A 25,092-nucleotide genomic window follows, 5' to 3' on the forward strand; every position below is an offset into this window, starting at 1 on the left:
TATATATATATTATTTATGGTTGAATTTTTTGCTTTATCCTTTGTTTTGTACCTTGAATATTTTCTTTTCCAAATCAAAGTTCAAAAAACAAGTATTATTAGATTTAAGAATTAAATTGCAAGTAGAGGATAATTTTGAGTGTAGTTTCTAATTTAATGTAATTCAATTTTACTTTAGGAAAACATTGCTAAGTTTTCATATACTTTAACCCATGATTTTTTTTCAAGCTCTCTGTTGTTCCTTACAAAATATGTGGTTTGAAATGTTTAGTTGATTTATATAACCTTTTCTAATATCATGCACTATGCTCACCTAGAATATGTGACTACACTTGCATTTATTTTTCATTTTTTATTTTTTCTTTCTGGAAAGGGAATTTTCATGCCCCTTTTTTTATTAATTAGGAACTGACTTTGGTATCTGATAAATTTTCAGATATTTATTAAAGATGTTTGGAAAGAATACACAGGATGGCCATTGAATGACATGGAGAGATCATATAAATTTATGTTAAGGCATGTGCAGTTATGGAATGTTGCATTTCATAGTACTTCTCCAAAATGGATACACACTATATATTTAGCTGCCATAGCTGCCTACTATGCCAAGTATGTTCCTCTTTTAACATCTTCTCACTCATTTTGCCATCATTATCACTTGGGGCAGATATATACGAATCGTGATATGTTGTCCCAAATCCTGTTCCATACCAATGAAAACATGTATATCAATTAAAAAATTTAAATATTTATTATTATTTCTATTTTTGCTTTATTGTCATTGGTGCAAGACATTATTATATAATTGTATGACATTTAATAAGTACTATTGTATAGCATGGTTACCTGGACGGAGATCCTCTGTCCCACACCCTATCTCCAAACCCTGTCCCGGTCTAATCAACTTCGAACAAGTAATATAAAAATGTATCATTTTGTTTTAAAAGAAATTCTATTTACTTATGTGTCAATTTTTAATGGGTAGAGACATGGAATTGGGACAGCTTTGAGACAGGTGATCCTTGTTCATGGTTACCTAGCCTAAAGGAGGCCAATGCATGAGGCTTTCACTTAGTAGGGCATGGGGGATGCTATATTTACATAACCTTACCCTACACATGAAGATGTTATTTCCAAGATTTGAAGCCATGACCTCATAGTTAGTCAGTGACCAACAACTTTACCATGTGTCAAACTCATCCTTGTACAAATAGAAAATAATGCTTAGAGCATACTTTTTATCTCACTCAAAGCTTAATCTTGTTTATAAAAACTAAAAAGGGAACTCTTTTGCTGTCAGATATGCTATAATTTTCTAAAATCTTTAGCCGAGCCTAACCTTCCCGATGGACCACCTGCATAATTAGTGTTTTGTAAAATTTCTGCGTTGTGTTATTTTCAGGGAGGTAGAGGCAGGGCTAATGGAATATAAGCCAGACATTATAATCAGTGTTCATCCCTTGATGCAGCATATCCCATTGTTGGTACTACAATGGCAAGGTTTGCTTAAGAAAGTTATTTTTGCCACAGTGATCACAGACCTTAATACATGCCACAGAACTTGGTAATTTCATTATAAAAATTCTATTTTCTCTTATACAAGTAACACCCATTTCAGTAATTAATTCTTACATGGACTAACCTTCACTCTGTTTCCAGGTTTAATCCCAGAGTCAATAGATGTTACTGCCCTTCACAGGAGGTGGCTAAGAGAGCTTTACTAGATGGCCTCAAGGAGTCTCAAACTCGCGTTTTCGGTTTGCCTATCAGGCCTTCTTTTGCACGTGCAATTATCTCTAAGGTAGCTAGATAGACATGTATAGTTTTAAATTACATTAAAGGTTTCAAGTTGCGGTTTTGAAGACTCTCAAAACCATTATGTTGCGGACTATTGCTGAAAAATACTATTACAAACAACGTCAAACACTAGGAAAAAAACCTTAATAATGTTGCATCCTCAATCATGGTTGTGGCTTAAAACCTTAATTACGGTGGTTGCATTACGGATGTGGATTGATGCGAGCCAATTGCAAGCAGTACACTTTAAATCATGGTTTGTGACAACCACCACAACCGAGATCTTGCAGCCGCATCATATCTCATACGATTTATGATGCAATCCAAAACTTAAAACCGAAAGTATAAGTGGAGCATTGCTTTTAGCCGAGTTTTATTGACTTGCTATTTTCTTTGTTACAGGATCAATTAAGAGAAGAACTTGAGATGGATCCAAACTTGCCTGCAGTTTTGTTGATGGGTGGTGGTGAAGGAATGGGTCCTGTGAAGGAAACAGCAATGGCTCTAGGAGAATCACTTTTTGATGAAAAAACTAAGAAACCCATTGGGCAGATAATAATCATATGTGGTAGAAATAAGAGCTTGGCTTCTACACTTCAATCCTTGGAATGGAATAATATTCCAGTGAAGGTAACTCTTCATGCATTCAACATCTGATATATGAATATATGTTGGGAAATAAATAAGTTACAAGTTTACAACAATAGAAAGTTAGGCATGAGCAAGATATAATGGCATCATCTAACTTTTGTTTCTTGTTTAGATTAGAGGATTTGAGACCCAGATGGAGAAATGGATGGGAGCATGTGACTGCATAATAACAAAAGTAAGTTAAACCAATTTTTTCAGATCAAATATCCGAATTATGTCTCCGAAAAAATGTACCTCCTTAATTTGATCTTTGAGAAATGGAAAACTTGATTTGGTTCCTACGAGTTTCACATGTGTGTCAAATTCGTTCTTTTCAAGTCAAAATTTTGGAAAGTAGTCCCTATTAAGAATGATTTGTTACCTCTATATGATATTCTTAAGAGAACCAAATAGTAGTTTTTAATGTTTTGTATTCTAAGCCAAAGAGGATGAGTTTGGTGTAATGGTAAAGTTGTTTGTTTAGTGATCTCACTAGTTCAAATGCTGGAAACAGTCTCCCCCGCAGACCCCACTGAATGAGAGCCTCGTGCATTGGGCTGCCTTTTTCTATATTCTAAGCTAGAGGACACTATTTTTACTCGTTGTATTCTCTTCATGTGTTACTTGTATGTTAGCATAGGCTCATTGGTTCTGTGAAACTTTCAGGCTGGACCAGGCACAATTGCAGAAGCATTGATCAGAGGGCTCCCCATAATTCTGAATGACTATATCCCTGGACAGGTGAGTGATTAAGTTCCTCTGCTCTTTGCTATTCAGCTTTTGTTTCATTTTTATTCATTCCACACTTCACTGATTCTAATCTCCAATGTGACTACAGGAAAAAGGTAATGTACCTTATGTGGTAAATAATGGTGCTGGTGTATTCACAAGAAGTCCTAAGGAAACAGCAAAAATTGTGACTGAATGGTTCACTACAAAATCAGATGAAATGAAAAGAATGTCAGAGAATGCACTCAAATTAGCTCAACCGGAGGCGGTATTTAACATCGTCAAGGATATTCACGAACTTGGTCAGCAATGCAGGAAGCCTTTAGTAACATTTCCATACAAGTTAACCACCTCATTTACCACCATAGTTTAAGTGATAATTTCTGCATCTTCTACATTACCTTTTATGCTTTATTGCTCACATGTACAGTTAGCTAGCCTATATGTCATTCTTTATCTTTGGTTTGCCATAATTGGTTACCATAACATGCTCTTGGCTATTTTAATAGTTTGGAATCTATTAAGGATGGTTGTAGCAGATAGACTTTATAGTTGCTGCAAGGTTCTGTTTTACTTTTCTAGTTCATGTTTTCCTTCAACTTTCCCCTTCTATTATTATAAAATATAAACTATTTAGGGTCCGTTTACGACTTGGGATTTGGAGAGAAAGTGAGGGAAAGGAAAGGCTTCAAGGCCATGAGTCATGAGATACACTTGTGAGATGACTCTGAAACTTCCTTTTTTCATTCATTCCCCTCTAAAACTCAACCCACAAACGGACTCTTATTGTCTTCTGGTTATCGCTGCTTTAGAAAAATCACATTACTTTCTTTAAGGATGGCCTAACAAATGTGTCTTGTGATTTTGAAATTCTGTCTAATTTTACCAACTAAACATGAAAGCTCATTTTGTTACCAAAAGATTGAGTCAAAGCAATAGTCATAAAGCAGAATAACAGTGAACAGTGAACCAGGAAGACTTGACAAACGAAAATAAGTCATAAGGTGAAAGGAGAGTGGATGATGAAGATAAAAAACCTTGGATTCCTTCTACTGCCTCAAATAGCACTTACTAGGATGGGATTAGCATGTTATAGAAATAGTAATAGATATAATTTATGTAAAACAAGTTTTAGCTACTTTATATATATCCCTTAGATATATTAATGTAAAACCAGATTCTAATTACTTTTTTTATCTCACTGAAGATGTGTTCATGGTATTAGCTTGGAATATATGATATATTGTATGATCATATGTGTTAATTTTTAAGAACAAAAATCTTTCCCTATTAATGTTGTTACAGTTGAAAGGGTATTGAAGGCGTATGTTACTTATGGCTGTCAAAGTTAGACAGAGGGAACACTGCATGTGGTTCATGTCATGAAAGGAATATATCTTCATTCTCAAAATATATCACTCCATATGCCATGAGCTAGCTTATGTAATACTCATGATTCAAACTTGTCTAATTGTCATGACCCAAACCTTGATGTTCAATGGCTAGTTTGTGTTGGGTGTGAAGCTAGAAAAGCTCAATTCCTATCCTCAGGTTTTCATTTTATATTTTTTTAGTAGTAGACATGTGCATTGGCACGGGTTGGTAATGTATATTACATGAATTTAATTAAAAAATAACAACATAATTTGTTAATAAAAATGTCAGTAAAGATTACATCATAAAGAATGGTTTGTATATATGTGATTGTTGATGTAAAGATATTGAATATGAGATGACATTAAATATGTTATTTAAAAGAAAAAAATTAGTTCCAAAGCAATGTTTGGAATATAATATAAAATTAGTTATAAAAAACTTATTAGAGTCTTTATAAACCATATTTGTTGTTGCCTTTAGTGGTTTACCATCTTTGTCATGTATCAATATATTCAATTCATTTTTTCTTTGAACACTTGAAACAAATATATATAATTGACCATGAGTAAATTCTGGTCTAGGTAAATATAACCCCGCAATTTCTAATGATTGACATTGAGATTTATTGATTGTCATAGCATATGAAACAATTACAGGGATATTTTCAATGGAGATTGGGATGGTGACATTGATAACCATAAGTATAGATGATATTTTCAATGTTTTTTCCATGTATGATCTTTGCTTCAAGTACATGATTTGTCATCTTAGTAACTACCAATCTTGTATCATTACATAATCCTTCATACTGGTCTAAATTCCTTAATAGCATTATTTGAGTGCCCACTTTTAACTTGATCTTATGATTTGGAAGACCATATGTTGCAAGTGAATTTAGAAATGCAAGAATAGGGATGAGAAAAATACTCGACCATTGAGTATCCATCAAATACCTGCAATGGGTACCCACAAAAATAGCTTATGAATAAGAATGTGTATCATAATATCCGTCTCATGGGTACCCGCATATATATTTTAATTAAACATTTTATATATTTTATACTTTTTATTATTATTTTAACATTATATTTTGTCTATTTTATTATTATTTCATATAAAACTACAATCATAAAATTATCATATACATATCTTAGTACTCAAGTAATATTTATTTTTACAAATTGATTACTATAAGATATATAAAAATGTAATTAAAATTGAAAACTTGTTGGGTACCTATGAAATACACACTACATGCATGGGTACCCGCAAATAGTGCTGGTATAGGTACGGGTATGCACTTCTCATGCCTGCCCAGCCATGTTGTCATCCCTTTTCAAAAGTTAATATTTTGAATGCTTATTTTCTGTAGCATCAGACATATCAAATGAATCTGAACTCAAGTATTCTTTTTCATTACCTATAATTATACATTTGAATATTTAAAGAGAAATGAATATAATTTATCTAGAATTGTACTCAGAACATAGTCATTGAGTTGATCAACAATCTCAACTGTTGATGCAAATATTGCTCTACGTTGAAAAAATTGTTCGTTCTTGTAATGATCTTGTAAGTTTGGGTAGGTATTAGAGACTATGACATCAATTGTGTTATTATAATCTACAATCAAAAGTTCTTCTGGAATATCAACTTCAACACAATCATCATTAGGCTCAGATAATTTTGCATTTCTCATATTTTGTAGACTCATGTTCTTTGTAAGAGTTAAAACTATAAATGATGTCAAAAATAAGATGCATTAATTGTTGCATGTACAATACACCCTCTTGGAACCACTAGTAAGGTTTGTCTAAAATCACCTCCAAATACTACAACCTTTCCTTTAAACAAAATTGAGGCATTTGTTGTTCCCATTATGTCACCAAGACTTTTATCAAGTGCTTCGAAGCAAAACTTATATGTTATTGGAGATTCATCCCATATAATTATCTTTGTCTGTTTCAATAAGTCTACAAGTTCAAACTCTTGACAAATGTTGCAAACAGAGTTGTCAAAAGTTGATACATGTATTTTGAACATGGAGTGTGATATCCTTCCCTGAGTAACAATAAAGAAACTATACCACTTGAAGTATGTTTTTAGATCTCAATACATATGTTAGAGTTTGCAACATATGTGTTTTTCCGGTTCCTCCATAGCTATATGGGAAAAACATGCGTATTAGACATTCATAATTTCTTATTAAGGTGAACATCATATATTTAGTACAATTATATCGGATATTTATTTTGAGGTTACAAAATAAGTAATATAATTTGTGACAACCCATAAAATTAATAAAACTGATAACAACTATGAGCTTAATGAGTAGATACCTAAATAGTTAGCCTATAGAGGATAATGAGAATCCTATAAGTTAATATATAAGAAAATTAATGCATAATAAATGATTATGGTCCTCAAGACACCAAATCACAAAGAGTTTTCACCTCTCCTCATGAAGGTCTCAAAAAGAATTCAGAGTTTGGTTGAGAAAGTTTATCATACCAAAACTCTCTCTAAAGGCATACAAAAGGAATACATTTGAGAAACATGAATTTAGATATGACTTTGTATCTTTTTATATTATGTGTGAAAATCAAGATCTTAAGATTGAGATTGATAGTTCACCGATCATAAGGAATGTTCTAGGATTGTTTTATAAATCTAAGGAATGTCATAGGATTGTTTTATAAATCCTAAGTTTCATTCTGGGATTTTGTGCTTCCGCTGTTACCTTAAGAAAATCATGATCTAAACATGGATTCAGCCCCTAAAGAATATTCACGTTCCTACATTAAGGAAATTTTTAAAATTTTGATTTTCTCAATGTTAGAATCATGTATTCATCTACAACACCACGTCATGTATATTTTGCCAGATTATGTGCAATTTGAGAATTACACTGCCAATTTATTTATATATAAATATTTCTGCATGATTTTTTTGGATGGTGTTCACTGAAATAAAGGCATGAATTAAGTTTTAATTTTCCCGATGTATTTTTCCAGTTCACCTAATATGAATGTAGATGTATCTCTTTACTATGGAGTTATTTGATAATGATATGCATTTGTGTTTCTTTTTTAATCTCGACCCAATTTACATTTGATAACAGATTGCATGCATTTTGTGCATATATATATATATATATATATATAGAAATTATTTTATGGCATCAAATTTGTTAATCATTAAAGTTTTAATTCCAAATTATAATTTTTTAGGACTAATATAATTCTGATAATTATTTTTGAATTAGTTTATGCAATTTGTTGTCAAAGTAACCTCTATTATGGAAATTGGTTAAAAATACATAGATGATAGTATGAGATTATTTATGCGAATTGTATTCGGCCCAAATGAAGACTCAATTTGGCCAATTAATAACATACATGTGATGATAAATATGTAACAAGTATAAATTTTTTCCCTGTGAATAATAGTCGGTCCAAAGAAAGACTATTGTTTAAGAGAACGAAATGTTAATATTTAATCTTTACATTGAGAGTATCACTTGCAAATTAATTTTTATGTCCAAATACTAAAAATTGATGTTGTGTTAGGTATCTTGTGATGAATCTATTATGTGAACTTGTCTTACTTTACATATTTCATGACTTATTTGTTTAAATGTGAACATGTTATTAATTCTTTGTTTTATGAATTTAGTGTCTTTTAATAGTGTCTTATATGATATAATATATTTACGTTAAGGAAAATTTTAATAATAAATTGTAATATAATTATTGTACACCTTGATTATTGGAGATATTTCTTTTATTGTAAAGAATTTCATCAGATAACCATTCTCATGTTTCCTCTCAAACATGATTTGGTCTATTCATAGATGTCAATAAGAGCATTGTGATAAATAATTTCCTTAAGTAGAATCTAGAACCCCAATCCTTTGCTTCTCTTAAAACTTCAATATTATCATCCTTAAGTAAGCCCATGACAAAGCATGCATCAATCAATGTTGCATATTGAATATTTGAAACAATTCTAATGTCTTCATAACATATTGATCCTTTAACGACTGTGAACATCATCATAAGATAATATAGCTCACCAATGCTTGGAGAAACCCAATTTAATCTACCAATTGTATAACCTGATTTTCTTGTATTCCAAATCCTGTTTTGTTTTTTATCGACATAAAATTTTTTTGACACATATTGAGCATAACTCAAACTTCTACCTTCTAGATATTGTTTGTTAGCTCCAATTCAGGATGTAAACATAGATTCTAATATTGTTGGTCTTGAAAGAATATTGTCATTGTTCTCATTATCATTAAAGTATATTGGTTGTTCTCATGGAAGATGAAAGTACAATCTTTCGATAGTTGGTTGTCTCCCATGAATTGGAAATTTAAAAGTTCTCCAACATGCTTTTGATGGTGATACATATCTACAATCAAGATATTGTTTAACAACATCAATGTTCCCTCGAGCCTATGATCCACCATCATCTGTTGGTTTAATTAGAGTTGTGATCCTATCATAGCTGTTGTTTATATATTTGAATAAGTACTTAATTGAGGTGTTTTGGTTACACCACTCCATATTAATGTGAGCTTGATACTTAATTAATAGTTGTGGGTTGTAAGGGATAGCATAACTATTCTCAAGAGAAATTTCATTTTTTTCAACAATTTTTCCATTATCTCTTCTGATATAAACGTGATAGTCATCTTGATCAACAATTGTAGATTGTTGACATTGTTTTGATAAATACCGAGAACGTTTACCATCTTTCTTACATGGAGAAGACATATTGCAAGAACCACATGGATCATGAATTTTATGTGACTTGACCAAGTTGTACAATTTAGGATCATCATTCTGATTTGAAATTCTAGCAAAGTTCTATCAATATCATTTGGAGATGGATATTTGTTAGATGGATGCAAAAAAAAAAGAAAAGCAAGTGCGCATGTGGTAAACCTCTCCTTTGAAATTGAATGGTGTACATATCTAAAACATTAAATAAAAAAATAATAAGAAGTATCCAAATTTATTTAAATAGTAACATATATGAGATAATAGAATATATACTTATAGACAATTACTTTACCTAACACATGCATCTTCTTTAAATCTTGAAGTGATTTTTCAAACTTCACTAATTGAACACTCTTGAGATGATATTTGACCTATCATGTGGCTTGAAACCCATAGGGTTAAGAAATCTTACAAGCCAATTAGGATTGCATGTCATTGTCATATATAAATCAGCAAATCCCAATGAACTACAAATGGTCACCCCATCAAAGTATAATTGATCCACGTATCTACGAATACCAATAAAGGTTGAAGGTAATATCACTCTCTTTCGAATATTTGATCCTTGACTTTGGCCAGTTGTTTGAGATTCATTCAAATTTATGTATTTATCAACCCTTAGCTTTGAGTGATTTCTTTTGATAAAAGACAATCATTCAGACTCCAGCATAGTATAAGCATCTACTAAAAATTGATGAAATAATATTCTTGACCACAACAAAGTTTGAACCTCATTATTCCTTGTTTGCAATCTAAAGGACATCCATTCTCTTACAGTTAGACAGTTTCATTTTATATTCTAATAATCAACTCTAACTCTGTGACAAACATCATGTCTATAACCATCCTCTCCAAATGGAAAAATTAGTGGGTATTAAAAAGCTAAATAGTTTGCATGTAATTCATCAATTCTCTTCAAATGACCATTTTCTGTTTCCATAATTATATCTCTTTATGATATTGAGTCAATATCTCCAACTATTAAAGCAGCCACTTTCGAAATTGTTGGTAAGTTATTTAATCTTTCATCAGAATTCCTTTCGAAAATTAGCTTCAACTTCAAGTTTAGAATAACAACATCTTTTAATTTTTTCCCTTGCCATTCTGAAAAGCTTTACATGAACATTATTTTTATCTAATATTTGTGATAATCGACAAACTACTTTGGAATCAACCTTGTGGTTCATATATTCATCAATTGAACAACAAATCAATAATGTTTACTTGAATAGAAAGAAATAGGACCTTATTTCTATTATAATTAATCATCATATACCTTATTATTGTGATCAAGTTTTCAATTTCATGTTTGTATCATAAATGTAGAGTAGCACAAACTTTGGGCATTGTTCAAGCATCAACAACATGCTACCAATGCAATGATATGGTTGTCACTGTATCTTAATAGTTGGTGGATCTCTACCATTGTTAGCAGATCTATCAAATTTTGCACCCACGGATGTGAATATTATTTTGATAATTGAGGCAATCCGTAGAATGCATATAAAAGAGGAGATGTTAAAGGAGGGGATGAGGTGTTTTTAGTAGTGGTATTTGTATTTTCCATCACCACACTAAAGTTCATATTTAGGTGTTGTAGTATTTCTATGTTTACGATTTTTCTCATGATACCACATGCATGCTCCACAATGATCACATTCAATAAGAGGATCACCAATATCAGAATATCCTAAACCAAATTTTTTAAGGTTAGTGGTTCTTTTGTTGTATTATATATTAAAATTCATAATATATAGTAAATAACCTAGCTCCACAATTATCATAATGATTTTCATCATCTGAAGAGTACTCAATATTCACATCTTCCAAATATAAACAATAAACAATATTAGTCTAACATTGACACATTAAATTGACTTTTTCAATGACTAATAATAAGCTGAAATATTAAATGAATACCTTGTATGTCAATATCTTACTTGTCAATATCTTCAGTTGTATGATGATGGAATTAGTGACTATAACTTTGAGTTTATGAAAAAGGTAAGATATTTTCTTTTCTTGGTGCCATATTGGTCAAGTTTTCATGATCGAATATGGCACCGTATCTATTCATAATATTTATGCCTAATCTCCAATGTGACTATAGTAAAAACGTAATGTACCTTGTGTGGTAAATAATGGTGTTGGTGTATTCACAAGAAGTCCTAAGGAAACAACAAAATTTGTGATTGAATGATTCACTTCAAAATCAGATGAAATGAAAAGAATGTCAGAGAATGCACTCAAATTAGCACAACCTGAGGCGATATTTAACATCGTCAAGGATATTCATGAACTTGGTTAGTAATGCAAGAAGCCTTTAGTAACATTTCCATACAAGTTGACCACCTCATTTACCACCATAGTTTAATTTATAATTTATGCATCTTATACATTATCTTTTATGTGTTAGAAGTTACATGTACAATTATGTAGCCTATATGTCATATTTTGCGTGTTTGGTTGGCCATAATTGATTTACCATAACATGCTCTTGTGTACTGTTATAGTTTGGGATCTATTAAGGATGTTTTGTAGCAGATATACTTTATAGTTGCTGCAAGGTTCTATTTTATTTTTCTATTTCCTCTTTTCCATCAAATTTTCCCTTGTAATTATACTTAACACTTAGAGAAAAAGTAAAATAAATGGAGTACCATGCTATTATTATAAACTACTTATTGCCTTATGGTTATCATTGCTTTAGAAAAAGTCATATTACTTTCCTATAAGGATAGTCTAGTGTTTTAAATTGTGATTGCAATTCTGGTCATTGCAATGCAAATTGCGATCGTTGCCGTATGACTGTTGACACAACTGAGATAGTTTGACTTTTTTATTACGGTTATGGTGTAACTTTTTGAAATATTATCGGGGCAGTGTATTTTTTTCTGAACTCGTGCTTGTCAAGCACTAGTTCATTTTTTATTTATTTCACTCAACAAGACTCGTGCCTGCCGTGCACGAGTCATTTTTTTAAATTTTATCCCCCCAAAACTCGTGGACGAGTTCCATGATTTCACTTCAGTCCATAAATCTCGTGAGTAAGAGCCACGAGTTCCAATCTCTTGGACCAAATCCACGAGATCTTTTTGCCCTAATCAACTTTGTTGATTTAGGGTTTATCATACAATTGGGTTTTTTGGATAGGTTTGTATGTATCTAGGTTGCATGGGTTTGTATGGATATTGAAGTTGTTTATTATATTTTACTTTTATTCGATTATTAGTAATATGAATGATATTAATTAGAGAAAAATAAATATTCAAAATACAATAATAAGAATGACATGAAAAAATATTTATAATAAAAACATTGAAATTACAATCCATAATATTAATGATGTCTGTGATGTGATCAAGGGCCACACGGGGGTGGCCTTCTTCTGCGTGGTGGAAGAACCTTGAATTATTATTGAGATATTTCTCTGGCTCTTCCACTACCACCTCTTCTAACTTGTTGCTCCTCTTCCTCCTCATCACCACTATCTTCATTATCATAAATATTGCTTTATTCTGGTTGTGAGAGCATAATGGGACGGTAAAATTCTTGTGACCCATATGCCAATATTGGCGTGTTTGAACTTTTAGCAAATATTGATGGTAGTGATCCTTGAAATTGAGAACTTTGTCCCATATGGTAGCTAGTTGGAAATATTGTGAAAGCCCTATAGGATTGTTCTCCATGTAGATGAGGTAGTGGTATTTGTGCCTGTCAGTGAACCTTTGTTTGACTTGAACTTTGATGTTGAGGTTCAGACTCGTATGCAAACTTATTGAAATGTTGAGTAGGAGGAGCTCGAGGTTGGGACATATTGAAGGTTGTTGGATTTAACTCTGCCAATGCCTTCACCAAATCTTTAGACACAAAATGGATGTAATCGATAGTTTGAATGAGATTGTTGTAAGGCTGAGGAGCAACTGTTCTTTCAATAAGTTCATTTGCAAAGTTATACTGCCAAAAATATATAAGAAGTTTAGTTATTGAATGAAATAAAAGTAAATTAAAAAAATTATTTATTTGAGAAAACTTAATGCTCCAACAAAATATGCTCCATTTGGCGAGATATATCTCTCTGTCCTTTGTAAATATCATTGCATATACTATGAGTAGTGATATAAAGGTTTAGTGTCAGGAATGTCGTTGACCACACGCAGTTCCCGACTATCCCACATTTGAATCCAAACTTCATGTTTCTGTGGCCAATTGTATTCATTCTTGCCACGCAAGTCCATCTTGTGGAGTTTATCAAAGTTTGGTGGAGCTTGTGAGATTGGTTGTTGCATCCCAAATTGTCTCATGACTCGATCGAAAACATACCTTGCGAAACAAATTAATGGCATACGTGCTCTACGAATATAAGGGATTTGTCCCCTAATATTCATTGTCCTATAATGGGTGGGTCTAGACAAACTGGAAAAAAGGAAATTGGTGGCTAGAAACTAGAGGAAAAATTTCATGAATAAAATAATATTTAAGAAATGAAGAGTGTTGTGCAATGACTCATATCTCTAGATAACAACAATACAAAATATGGGTTTGGGCTGATGTAAAGAGGCTGGGGTAGATGACTATATATTTATGTTATGTAAACCTAATGTAACAGGGAGATGAATAGTCAAACATAAATCTTTGTTCTCTAATAATATATAGTTGTAGCCTCTTAACGCTCCTAGGGACGTATGAACAATTGGTTGAACCTCATTACCAAATCCCTTGTGTTATTCTCTTTTATCTACACTCTTTTACTATTTTATTACTCACTTGTTCCCAACAGTTGATATCAGATGGCTCTTAACCTAGATGCCAAATTTGAGGTAGGGAAGTTCGATGGAACTAGTAATTTAGGATTGTGGCAAAGGATGATTAAGGATGTATTGGCTCAACAAGGTCTATCAAAGGCGCTGTGTGAGGATAAGCTAGATGATATCGATCAACTGGAATGGGAAGAGTCGAAGGAGAACGCCATGGAAATGATACGACTTTGTCTATCATATTGGGTGATATATCATGTTATGGATTTGAGGTCACCAATAAAGGTGTGGGAGACATTAGAGAAGTGGTTCATGTCCAAGTCTTCAACAAATAAGTTGCATTTGAAACATAGACTCTATGACCTGAAGATTCACGAGGATGATGATTAGCAACGTCTCAAAAATTTTACTTGCAGAAACTTGATGTGAAGGTTGATGATGATGACAAAGCAATAATGTTATTGCGTTCTTTGCCAAATTCCTATGAACAGTTGGTAACAACATCGACGTACGGGAAAAACTCAATCAAAATGGATGAAATCACATATGCACTTGTGTCCTACACTCAAAGAAGACAGAATGTAGGGGAAGTTTCTTGGGGTGATGGTCTGTATGTGAAAGGGAGCCAAACGCGTGGGAGGAGACAAGGCAGAGGAGGTCCTAACAATAGGAAAAGACCAAATTACAAGGACATAACACTAGTAGAGTGCTTTAAGTGCAAACAGGTCAGGCATTAGAAAAATGATTGTCCCAATGAATAGATTCCTAACAAGCTAGTGGGGAAAGATGGAGTATCTACATCTGTAAATGTTGCACAGAAAGATGACTCTAGTTAAAACAGTGAAGTTGATATATTATCTATATCATCAAATCATAGTGTGTGAGTGGATACTTGACACTAGTTATTCCTGCCACATGACGCCAAATAGAGAATAGTTCACCACATACAGGGAAGGCAATTTTGGTTTCGTGTATCTCAGAAATAATAAGGCATGTGGAATTATTGGCATGAGAGAAATTAGAATTGTGATGGATGATGTGTAGTGAAGACGTTATGTGAGGTTAGGCAGATATTAGATTTGAAGAAGAATTTGATTTCTTTGGAGACATTGCAGGCCAAAGGATTTAGCTATAGAGATGATGAAGACAGTGGTATTCTTCGAGTATGCAAATGGGCTCTGACTGTGATGAAGAGTAAGAGGACTGCTGGGAACACTTACAAGTTGTTAGGGAGAACAATTGTAAGTGGAGTTGCTGGAGTGGTTGAATAGATTTTAGTAGATTTAGACCATGATACTACAAAATTATGGCACATGCATTTGAGTCATATTAGTGTGCGTGACATGACAAAACTATGCAAAAGAAGACTGTTGAGGGGAGACAGTGAATGCAAGCTTGATTTGTGTAAGTATTGTGTGCTTGGGAAATAGACATGAGTTAATTTTAAGGATGGCTAACACAGGACTCGAGACATTCTAGACTATGTCCACAATGATGTATGGGGACCCACTCAACAACCATCCCTAGGAGATTCTAGGTATTTTGTTACCTTCGTTGATGATTTTTCTTGTAAGGTTTGGGTATATTTTATGAAGCATAAGTCATAAGTCTTTGCCAAGTTCAAGGTTTGGAAGGCAAAGGTAGAGAACCAAACTGTTAGAAAAATCAAATACATGAAGTCAACCAATAGTATGGAGTAAAAAGACTCACGATTTTAGAAATTATGTAAGGAACTTGGCATATCAAAGACACTTTTCAATGAAGAACACTCTTCAGCAGAATGGTGTTGCACAGAGGATGAATAGAACTCTTGTAGAGAGGGCCAAATGTATGAGACTAAATGTTGGACTTTCCAACATATTTTAGGCAGATGCACTTTGTATGGCATGCTATATCATCAATAGATCACCACTGACTTCATTGGATGGTAAATTTGTAGAAGATGTATGAACAAGTAACCCAATCAATTGTAATATGTTATGTATATTTTGTTGTCCTACTTATATACATGTACCCAGTGATGAACAATCTAAACTTTATCGCAAGTTAAAGAGGTGTATCTTCATTGGATATACCAAAAGTGTGAAGGGGTTCAAGTTTTGGGATCCAATTTCCAGAAAAGTGGTTTTGACTATAGATGCAGTGTTTGATGAAGATTTCATGCTAAACAGTCAGTTTTGACAGAGGTGTCCAAGCCAAATGGAGAGACTTTAGGATCAAATTTGATTCCAGTGAGCAATGAAATGGTTCACGTGAACAAAGACAAAGAACCATGCACTAGTTCAAGTCAAGAACATGATGATTCTTCGGCGGAGAGTTCAGGTGTGCAAGAGTATCTACTTGCTAGAGATAGGGATAAACGTCCTATCAAACCTCCAGAGATATGGTTTTGAGGATATGGCTTCAATTGCTCTCCATAACAGTTTAGGGGATCCATGTAGCCTTCAAGAGGTTTATACAATGGATGGGTGCCATGTTGGAGGAGATGGATTCTTTACACAAGAATAAAACTTGGGAGCTTGTCTCATTGCCTCCAAATAAGCGTGCAATTGGGTGCAAGTGGGTGTACAAGAGGAAACCAATAATATCATAAAAATAAGGGGAAAATTTCAAGGCTCTTCTTATAGAAAAAGGGCATTCACAGTAGAAGGGGATAGACTATAATGAGATTTTCTCCCTAGTGGTGAGATACAATTCTATCAGGATACTACTTGCCTCGGTAGCCAGCTAAGATATGCACTTAGAAAAAAATGTGAAGACCGTCTTTCTCCATGATTAATTAGAGGATAAAATTTACATGACACAACCAGAAGGGTTCAGTGCAGCTGGACAGAGTCACTTGGTTTGCATGTTTAAGAAGTCTTTATATGGGTTGAAGCAGTCTCCCAGATAGTGGTACAAGCAGATTGACACTTATATGTTGAGCTTTGGTTACAAGCGTTGTAAGTATGATTGTTGTATTTATGGGATAAGCCTTGATGATGGTTCTTTTATTTTTCTGCTACTTTATGTTTAGGATATGTTGATTGCTGCTAATCATTTGAGTGATATAAATGAGATGAAAGTAATTCTAGGTAAGGAGTTTGACATGAAAGATTTAGGGGTTGTTAGGAAGATTCTTGGGATTGAAATTCATATGGATAGGGGAGCTAGAAAACTATGGCTCTCCCAGCAAAGCTGTGTTGAAAAGATCTTAGAGAGATTTGATATGAGCAATGCTAAAGTATTGAGCACTCCATTGGCAAATCACTTCAAGTTTTCCCTAGATTAGTGTCCAAAGGCAGATGAAGAGATAAAATATATGTCAAAAGTTTCATATGCCAATCTAATGGGTTGCTTGATGTATGCTATAGTTTGTACTAGACTGAACTTGACACAAGCAATTAGTCAAGTATGCAAGTACATGCCTAAATTAGGGAAGCAACATTGAGAAGTAGTCAAATGCATTTTCATATATTTGAAGGGGACTATAGGTCTCAGTATCATGTTTGGCTGTCAATAGAGTAAGCCTTCAATTGTTGCTTATGTTGATTTAGACTATGCAGGAGACTTGGATGATAGATGGTCCACAATAGGGTTTGTCTTCACCCTTACAAGTGGACCAATCATGTGGAGATCATCAGTTTAGTATGTTGTTGCAATGTCCACAACTGAAGCAGGATACATGGCAGCTAGTAAAGCTTCTAAGAAAGGTGGAGTTTGTGGGCAGATACTATTGATGTATCATGCTAGGACCAAACATATTGATGTGAGATTTCACAAAATCAGAGAGTTGGTAGCTTGTGGGCAGATACTATTGCAGATGGTTCACACTTTAGAAAATGTAGTTGATATGTTAACGAAGTCGTTTACCATGGACAAGTTTAGGCCTTGTCTAAGCTTGCTGAACATTCACTGATACTATATTGTAGAGCGCCCCCAACCTAATGGCGGAAGATGGAGATTGATGATATTTGCCAAGGTGGATATTATTGTGTAATGACCCATATCTCTAGATAACAGCAGTATAAGTTATGGGTTTGGGCTGATGTAAAGGGGTTGGGGAAGAGGGCTATATATTTATGTTATTTTAACCTAATTTATAGTCAAACATAAATCCTTATTCTCTAATAATACATAGTGGTAGCCTCTCAACGTTGTCGGGGATATAGGCACAATTGGTCGAACCTGGTTACCAAATCCCTTGTGTTATTCTATTTTATCTATACTCTTTTACTATTTGATTGCTCGTATGTTCCCATCAGAGAGAACTAAATTACTATTTAAACTTACTTGATCAACGCACAAACAATCTAACATTGTACGAATGATGTTGGATATATGCCCATGAATATGTTGGTCATAAGATGTTATGACTACCATTTTAATATAATTAAAAATAGTTAGTTTATAAATTCAATTTATAGCATATGAAAATATTAAATTACTATAAAATTTAAATTAAATTAAACTAGTATACAAAAAAATGATACATTTTTACCAACAGATAAATTGTACTATGATGTCATGCGGTCTTGGTGCAAGAATTGATATGTGGTCGTATGCCCATGACTGAAGTAGTAACAGACACACTCAACCTCTTTTTGTTGCTTAATTATTGTTGCACAACATAGTCCTCGATATAGACAAGCCAATATAAATTATTCCCAATTGTATTCGAATATCTCATAGATCATCTAGCAAAAGGAGATACATTAGGTGGACTTGGGATCCTGATGTATCTGACATGAGCAATCCTCCTATCATTATGAGAATGAACATTCTAGCATGTTGTTCTACCACTTCCTCATTAGCATCTTTTGGAATCCTGCTATCATTCTGAGAATGAACTATCTAGCATGTCGTTCTAGCATGCATTTTCTATGACAAGAGGAATGCATTGGTTCTTACATGAAAACACTAATACACTACATGCATTGGTTTGTGTCGTAATACACTAACTATAGTAATTAACATGTAGACATGCATTGGTTATTTTTTTTTTTGCAATATTGACCTATATACATTGATCATTTTCTATGACAAGAGACATGTATTGATCACACAAAATTATAAACTAATACACTAGTAATATACTTATACACTTATATGAATTTAGATCTAGGTTAGTATTTTAGTTGAAGAAAATAAATTTCGGTGAGTACTTTTATTAAAAAATTAAGATTTAGATTAAAATTTAAATTATCTTAATTAATACTCTAACCTATTTGTTAATAATTTAGTTAATACACTAAATTAACTTAGGTAATACACTAACATGCATCAGTGATTTTGTTAGTGTTTTTAATTCCAACATTGACCAAGCATGCATTGGTCATTTATTCCAATTTGACTAATACACTAACATGTATTGGTCTTTGAATTTGTGTAAGGAATACATCATTTGTGTAAAGAAGACATGCATTGGTCTTAAAATTTGTGTAAAAAAGACATGCATTGGTCTTAAAATTTGTGTAAGGAAGACATGCATTGGTCTTTCAATTATTTGGTCATTCAATGTTTTTATCATAAAGAATTTAGATTTAGGTTAATATTTTACTTAAAGAATTTATTAATATTTTAGTTCAAGAATAAAGGTTATTCGAATAATAAAGTTTATTCAAATAATAAACTAATACACTAACTACACTCATTGTTTTTGTCATAAAATACATTACTTCACTAACTAATATACTAATGCAAATAATAAACTAATACACTCACTATTTTTAGTTGTCTTAGTTAATACACTAAAGTAACATTGACCAAGAATTGCATTGGAATCTGAATATATACATGCATTGATTACCTTGTTTCATAAAATGCACATATTGGTCATTCATTGGTCAATCAATTTTTATCTTTGAAATGGTCATTGTATGATAATGTGATTCCTTGTGTCATATAATACATGCATTGGTCATTCATTGTTTGTGTCATAAAATGCATGCATTGTTCATTCATTGTTTGTGTCATAAAATATATTGCTACACTAACTAACTCAATAGTACACTAATACAAATTATACACACTAATACACTAATATGAATTATACACTAATATACTAATACACTAATATGAATAATACAACAATACACTAACAGAATTTAGGTATATTTTACTTGAAGAATTTATAAATATTTTACTTGAAGAATTTATAAATATTTTACTTAAGGAATTTAGAGATAGACAAATATTTTAGTTAAAGAATTTAGATATAGACTAATATTTTATTTAATGAACCTTATTCAAATAATAAACTTATACAATAACTATGCTAACTATTTTCAATTGTCTTAGTCAATACACTAAAGTAACATTGACCATGAATTGCATTGGAATCTGAATATGTACATGCATTGATTACATTGTGTCATGAAATGCATGCATTGGTCATTCATTGTTTGTCTTTTCATTGGTCAATCAAATTTTGTCTTTAAAATGATCATTGTAAGAGAATCTGATTCTTTGTATCATACAATGAATGTATTGGTCATTCACTGTTTGTGTCAAAATGCATACATTTGTCATTCATTGCTTGTGTCATAAAATATATTGTTACACTTACTAATATACTAATAAAAATAATATACTATTATACTAATACACTAATATGAATAATACACCAATACACTAATATAATTTAGGTATGTTTTAGTTGAAGAATTTATTAATATTTTACTTAAAGAATTTAGAGATAAGTTAATATTTTAGTTAAAGAATTTAGATATAGGCTAATATTTTAGTTAATAAACCTTATTCGAATAATAAACTAATACACTAACTACTGACTATACTAACTATTTTCAATTGTTTTAGTCAATACACTAAAGCAACATTGACCAAGAATTGCATTGGAATCTGAATATGTACATGCATTGATTACCTTGAGTCATAAAATGCATGCATTGGCCAGTCATTGTTTGTCTTTGCATTGGTCAATCAATTTTTCCTTTGAAATGATCATTGTAAGAGAATTTGATTCCTTGTGTCATAAAATACATGTATTGGTCATTCATTCTTTGTGTCATAAAATACATGTATTTGTCATTCATTGTTTGTGTCATAAAATACATTGCTGCACTAACTGATATACTAATACAAATAATACACTAATATGAATAATACACCAATACTTTAATATAATTTATGTATATTTTAGTTGAAGAATTTATTAATATTTTACGTAAGTGATTTAGAGATAAGTTAATATTTTAGTTAAAGAATTTAGATATGGGCTAATATTTTAGTTATAAACCTTACTCGAATAATAAACTAATACACTAATTATGCTAACTATACTAACTATTTTCAATTTGTTTTAGTCAATACACTAAAGTAACATTGACCAAGAATTGCATTGGAATATGGATATGTACATGCATTGATTACCTTGTGTCATAAAATGAATGCATTTGTCATTCATTGTTTGTCTTTGCATTGGAGAATCAATTTTTTTCTTTGAAATGGTCATTGTAAGAGAATCTGATTCCTTGTGTCACAAAATGCATGTATTTCTCGTTTATTGATTGTGTCATAAAATTCATGCATTGGTCGAATAACTTGAAGTGAAGGCACGAAAACACGACCACGTTGTGCTTGGGACCATGATTGTTTGTAAATTGATGAAATTGTAGCCTCAACATAGAGAGCAACATGGACAAGTTGTGCCACCACCCATGGTCGTGCCACCATGCTAGAAAAGAACCCTTTCTATGCCACGATCCACGTCCAGGCCGTGTCCCACAACCATGATCGTGTTACACTCAATAAACTCTTGTTTCTAATCCTATTTCATTTTGTGTCATAAAATGTATTAGTCATTTAAGTTAAACTAACTATTTTATGAGGCATGACAAAATGTACTAGTCATTTAATAAAACAATGTTTAAAAAAAATTCATACACAATAATATAATATTAAGTTATTAATATTACATTTATTATTCATCATTATTGGGTTGCCTAGAACTATCACTCAGTTCCCTCATTCGAAATGGACACTTCTTCCTTTTATAGCCTTCTGTCCTACACCATCCACATTTTGTAATCTTCTGAGATTGAACTTCATCCATTTCATTATGTATCCATGTAGTTTTTGGTCTTCCAGTTCGTTTCCTTCGCAAACATAATTAGGAATGAATGAGAATCCTGAATAAGGAGGCCAATATTTTTCATTACATACTGGATGAAACTAATGTCCATAGACCTTTAAAATATTATCTAACTGACAAATTGGTGAATAAATTGCCCATAATCTAAATTCATTGTTGAACATAAAGCAATTGCAGAGAGCATGATGATCTCAATGATTGAAACTCTTCCCAGCCACACCATTTTTTGATTAGTTTCACTGTATACACTCATGAATGTCGAACATCAGATCTAGAAGCAACTTCAACCTCAGCTACCCCCGTCTCCCTTGACAAACTATGAACAAGCTAACATATAATCTGATGTTGATTTTCTTTGATCACATTTGTCAACTCTTTACATTATATATACCATGCCTTAATCATGTTAGTAGCTTCACCTCTATGATCAACAAATTATGAATTTAGTCAGTAATATGTTGTTCGGACAAGGGTAGTGATAAGAGAGCTCTAGATTCTTTCAAAACATCGTTAATACATTTTGCAAGGTTCATAGTCATATGGTTGTACCGTCTCCCTTCATTGTAAGATTGAGCCTATTTTTATTTAGGGATATGGTCCAACCATGTTCATGCCCTCAAATTGTTTTCTCGCAAAATACTAAGCATCTACTCAAAACGTGGTCACATCAAGTCATATCATAGAAAAAACTATAAATAATTAATAAAATTTTAATATATATAAAACATTAAATTTTTAAAAAAAGTCATACCCATTTGAATAACTTTATCTTTAAGATCAGAATCTCGAAACTCCTTATTGAAATTGTTGACAAGATAACGAGTACAATAAACTAATTGAGTATTACACCATTCGAGCAGCTCGATACGAAGTGCAGCCAACAATCCTGTACCCCTATATGATATTATAGACATGATCGGTTGTGGGGTAACAAAAGTTCGAAGGTAGTAAAAAACCACTCTCAAGCTTCCTTCGTTTCTTATTCAATAATGGCAAAAGCAACTGGAAAGATAACATGTTACCATCTTATGAACTTGTTATTAGCAACGTTCTAGTATATTTGCTGGTCAAAAATGTCCCATCAACTTGTAGAATTGGTTTACGATATGCAAAGCCTTCAATGCATAGCTTAAAAGCCCAGAATACCTATCAAGAAAGAAACTACTAGGGTCTTCAATACAATCTACAAAGTCACAAGATGCTTCATAATAGACAATTGTACCTGAGGCAAAGTTTTGGACAACATTCCTCCAACGTGGTAAGTCATTGTATGAACCCTCCCAATCACCATAAATTCGGCTCATTGCTAATTGCTTCACATTCCAAGCCTTTCAATAGGTTACGATATATCCAAAATGACTTACAAATTCTTTCACAAGCACCTTATTAATTGGTATACCGGGATCTTCGAATACCAAATTAATAATACAGTTTGAAATGAATGACGAGTTTTGTTTGGTGTGGTCTTGAGAAACAACAGTGGATACACAAGTATGTGTTCCATTAATTTTCTTAATTTCCTAAACACCATGTTTTACATTAAAAGATGCATGAATTCACCATTCACATCCTACACTGAAATATTTACAATGACCAACATATCCATTTGGCCTTGACTCTGCAATAGTATACTCAAATGATTATGAATTAAAATTGTTTAATTACATATAGTATTGCTTCTTTAGACTCAAATTGTATGCCAACAAATAAATCATTTTCATTCCTTAAAGTAGTCGATCCTCGATAGTCATGACCACCCCGAGAATTAGTATCACGAAAAACATATGACGTAGTAGCATATGTTATGTTATCATCTGGTTGACTACTACCAATCTCAACATCATGCTCATCGTCATCATCGCCACATAACTCAATCTCATCGTCATCACTGAAATAACTAACAATATCTCTTATGATAGTCATTTATATCAAAGAACAAATTATAAATATCATATATAATGTTCATAATAATAACAATACTTGTAATTAAGAAAATAATATAGTTACCTTAAGATAAGCAAGGAAGATAAGCAAATAACTAAGGAGAATTAACGAATATAAGGAAGTAAGTAGGGAGAGTGTGTATGTGATGTGTTTGCTGAAAATGGTGTTTCATCACATATGCTTCAGCCAGTATTTATAGAATTTAGTACTCGTGAACCCTATCCACGACTCAAGGAAATCGTGTACCCTATCCAAGACTTTTGTGGATGTCGTGGACTACATCCACAACTCACTTCTAGTGGAAAAAATTTAAACAGGCGCGTGCTTTGCAGGCACAAGTTTAGGTGAGTGAAAGTATAAAAGAATGACTCATGCATGGCTGACACGAGTCTTGTTGAGTGAAATTAATAAAAAATGAATTTGTGCATGGCAGACATGAGTTCAGCAAAAAATACACTATCCTAATAATATTTTAAGAAGTTACACTAAAACCGTAATAAAAAAGTCAAACTACCTAGTTGTGTAAATTTTATTTTATAGTTGGTGCAAGGTTCTGTTTTACTTTTCTAGTTCCTATTTTCCTTCAATTTTTCTCTTGTAATTATACTTAGCACTTAGAGAAAAAGTAAAATAAATGGAGTACCATGCTATTATTATAAACTATTTACTGTCTTATGGTTATCAATGTGATTACGGTCTGATGTGACGGATCATTGTGATTCGATATCACACCACAATTATGGCATGATAAGATTACAACGATCACCATAATATTACGGTTGCATTACATGATACGACCCGTAATTTAAATCACTAAGATGGCCTATCAAATGTGTCTTAACTGAACATGAAAGCTCTTTTTGTTATCAAATGATTGAACCAAAGCCAAATAATAGTGAACCATGAAGACTAGACAAATGAAAATAAATCTTACATGAAAGGAGAGTAGATCATATGCAAACTTAATAATGAAAAT

General features: G+C 32.4%; 1 protein-coding gene and 1 long non-coding RNA gene across 3 annotated transcripts in view; both read left to right on the forward strand.

Annotated features, from left to right (window-relative positions):
* The window catches only part of LOC109326041 (monogalactosyldiacylglycerol synthase 2, chloroplastic-like), a 4,753-nt gene extending 1,102 nt beyond the window's left edge, over positions 1 to 3,651 (forward strand). For both annotated transcript variants that reach the window (XM_019558679.1, XM_019558680.1), the window contains exons 3-9: positions 437 to 609; positions 1,403 to 1,564; positions 1,660 to 1,801; positions 2,200 to 2,427; positions 2,561 to 2,623; positions 3,094 to 3,168; positions 3,266 to 3,651. In XM_019558679.1, coding sequence (XP_019414224.1) covers positions 437 to 609; positions 1,403 to 1,564; positions 1,660 to 1,801; positions 2,200 to 2,427; positions 2,561 to 2,623; positions 3,094 to 3,168; positions 3,266 to 3,529 — 1,107 coding nt within the window. In that variant the 3' untranslated portion in view covers positions 3,530 to 3,651. The remainder of the gene's footprint in view (positions 1 to 436; positions 610 to 1,402; positions 1,565 to 1,659; positions 1,802 to 2,199; positions 2,428 to 2,560; positions 2,624 to 3,093; positions 3,169 to 3,265) is intronic.
* On the forward strand, positions 11,843 to 24,772 carry LOC109326042. The gene is made up of 2 exons (XR_002105211.1): positions 11,843 to 11,890; positions 24,667 to 24,772. It is a non-coding gene; the product is annotated as an uncharacterized LOC109326042 (long non-coding RNA).

This window comes from Lupinus angustifolius, chromosome LG14, assembly GCF_001865875.1.
Source record: "Lupinus angustifolius cultivar Tanjil chromosome LG14, LupAngTanjil_v1.0, whole genome shotgun sequence".
In the NCBI taxonomy this organism is placed as follows: Eukaryota; Viridiplantae; Streptophyta; class Magnoliopsida; order Fabales; family Fabaceae; genus Lupinus; species Lupinus angustifolius.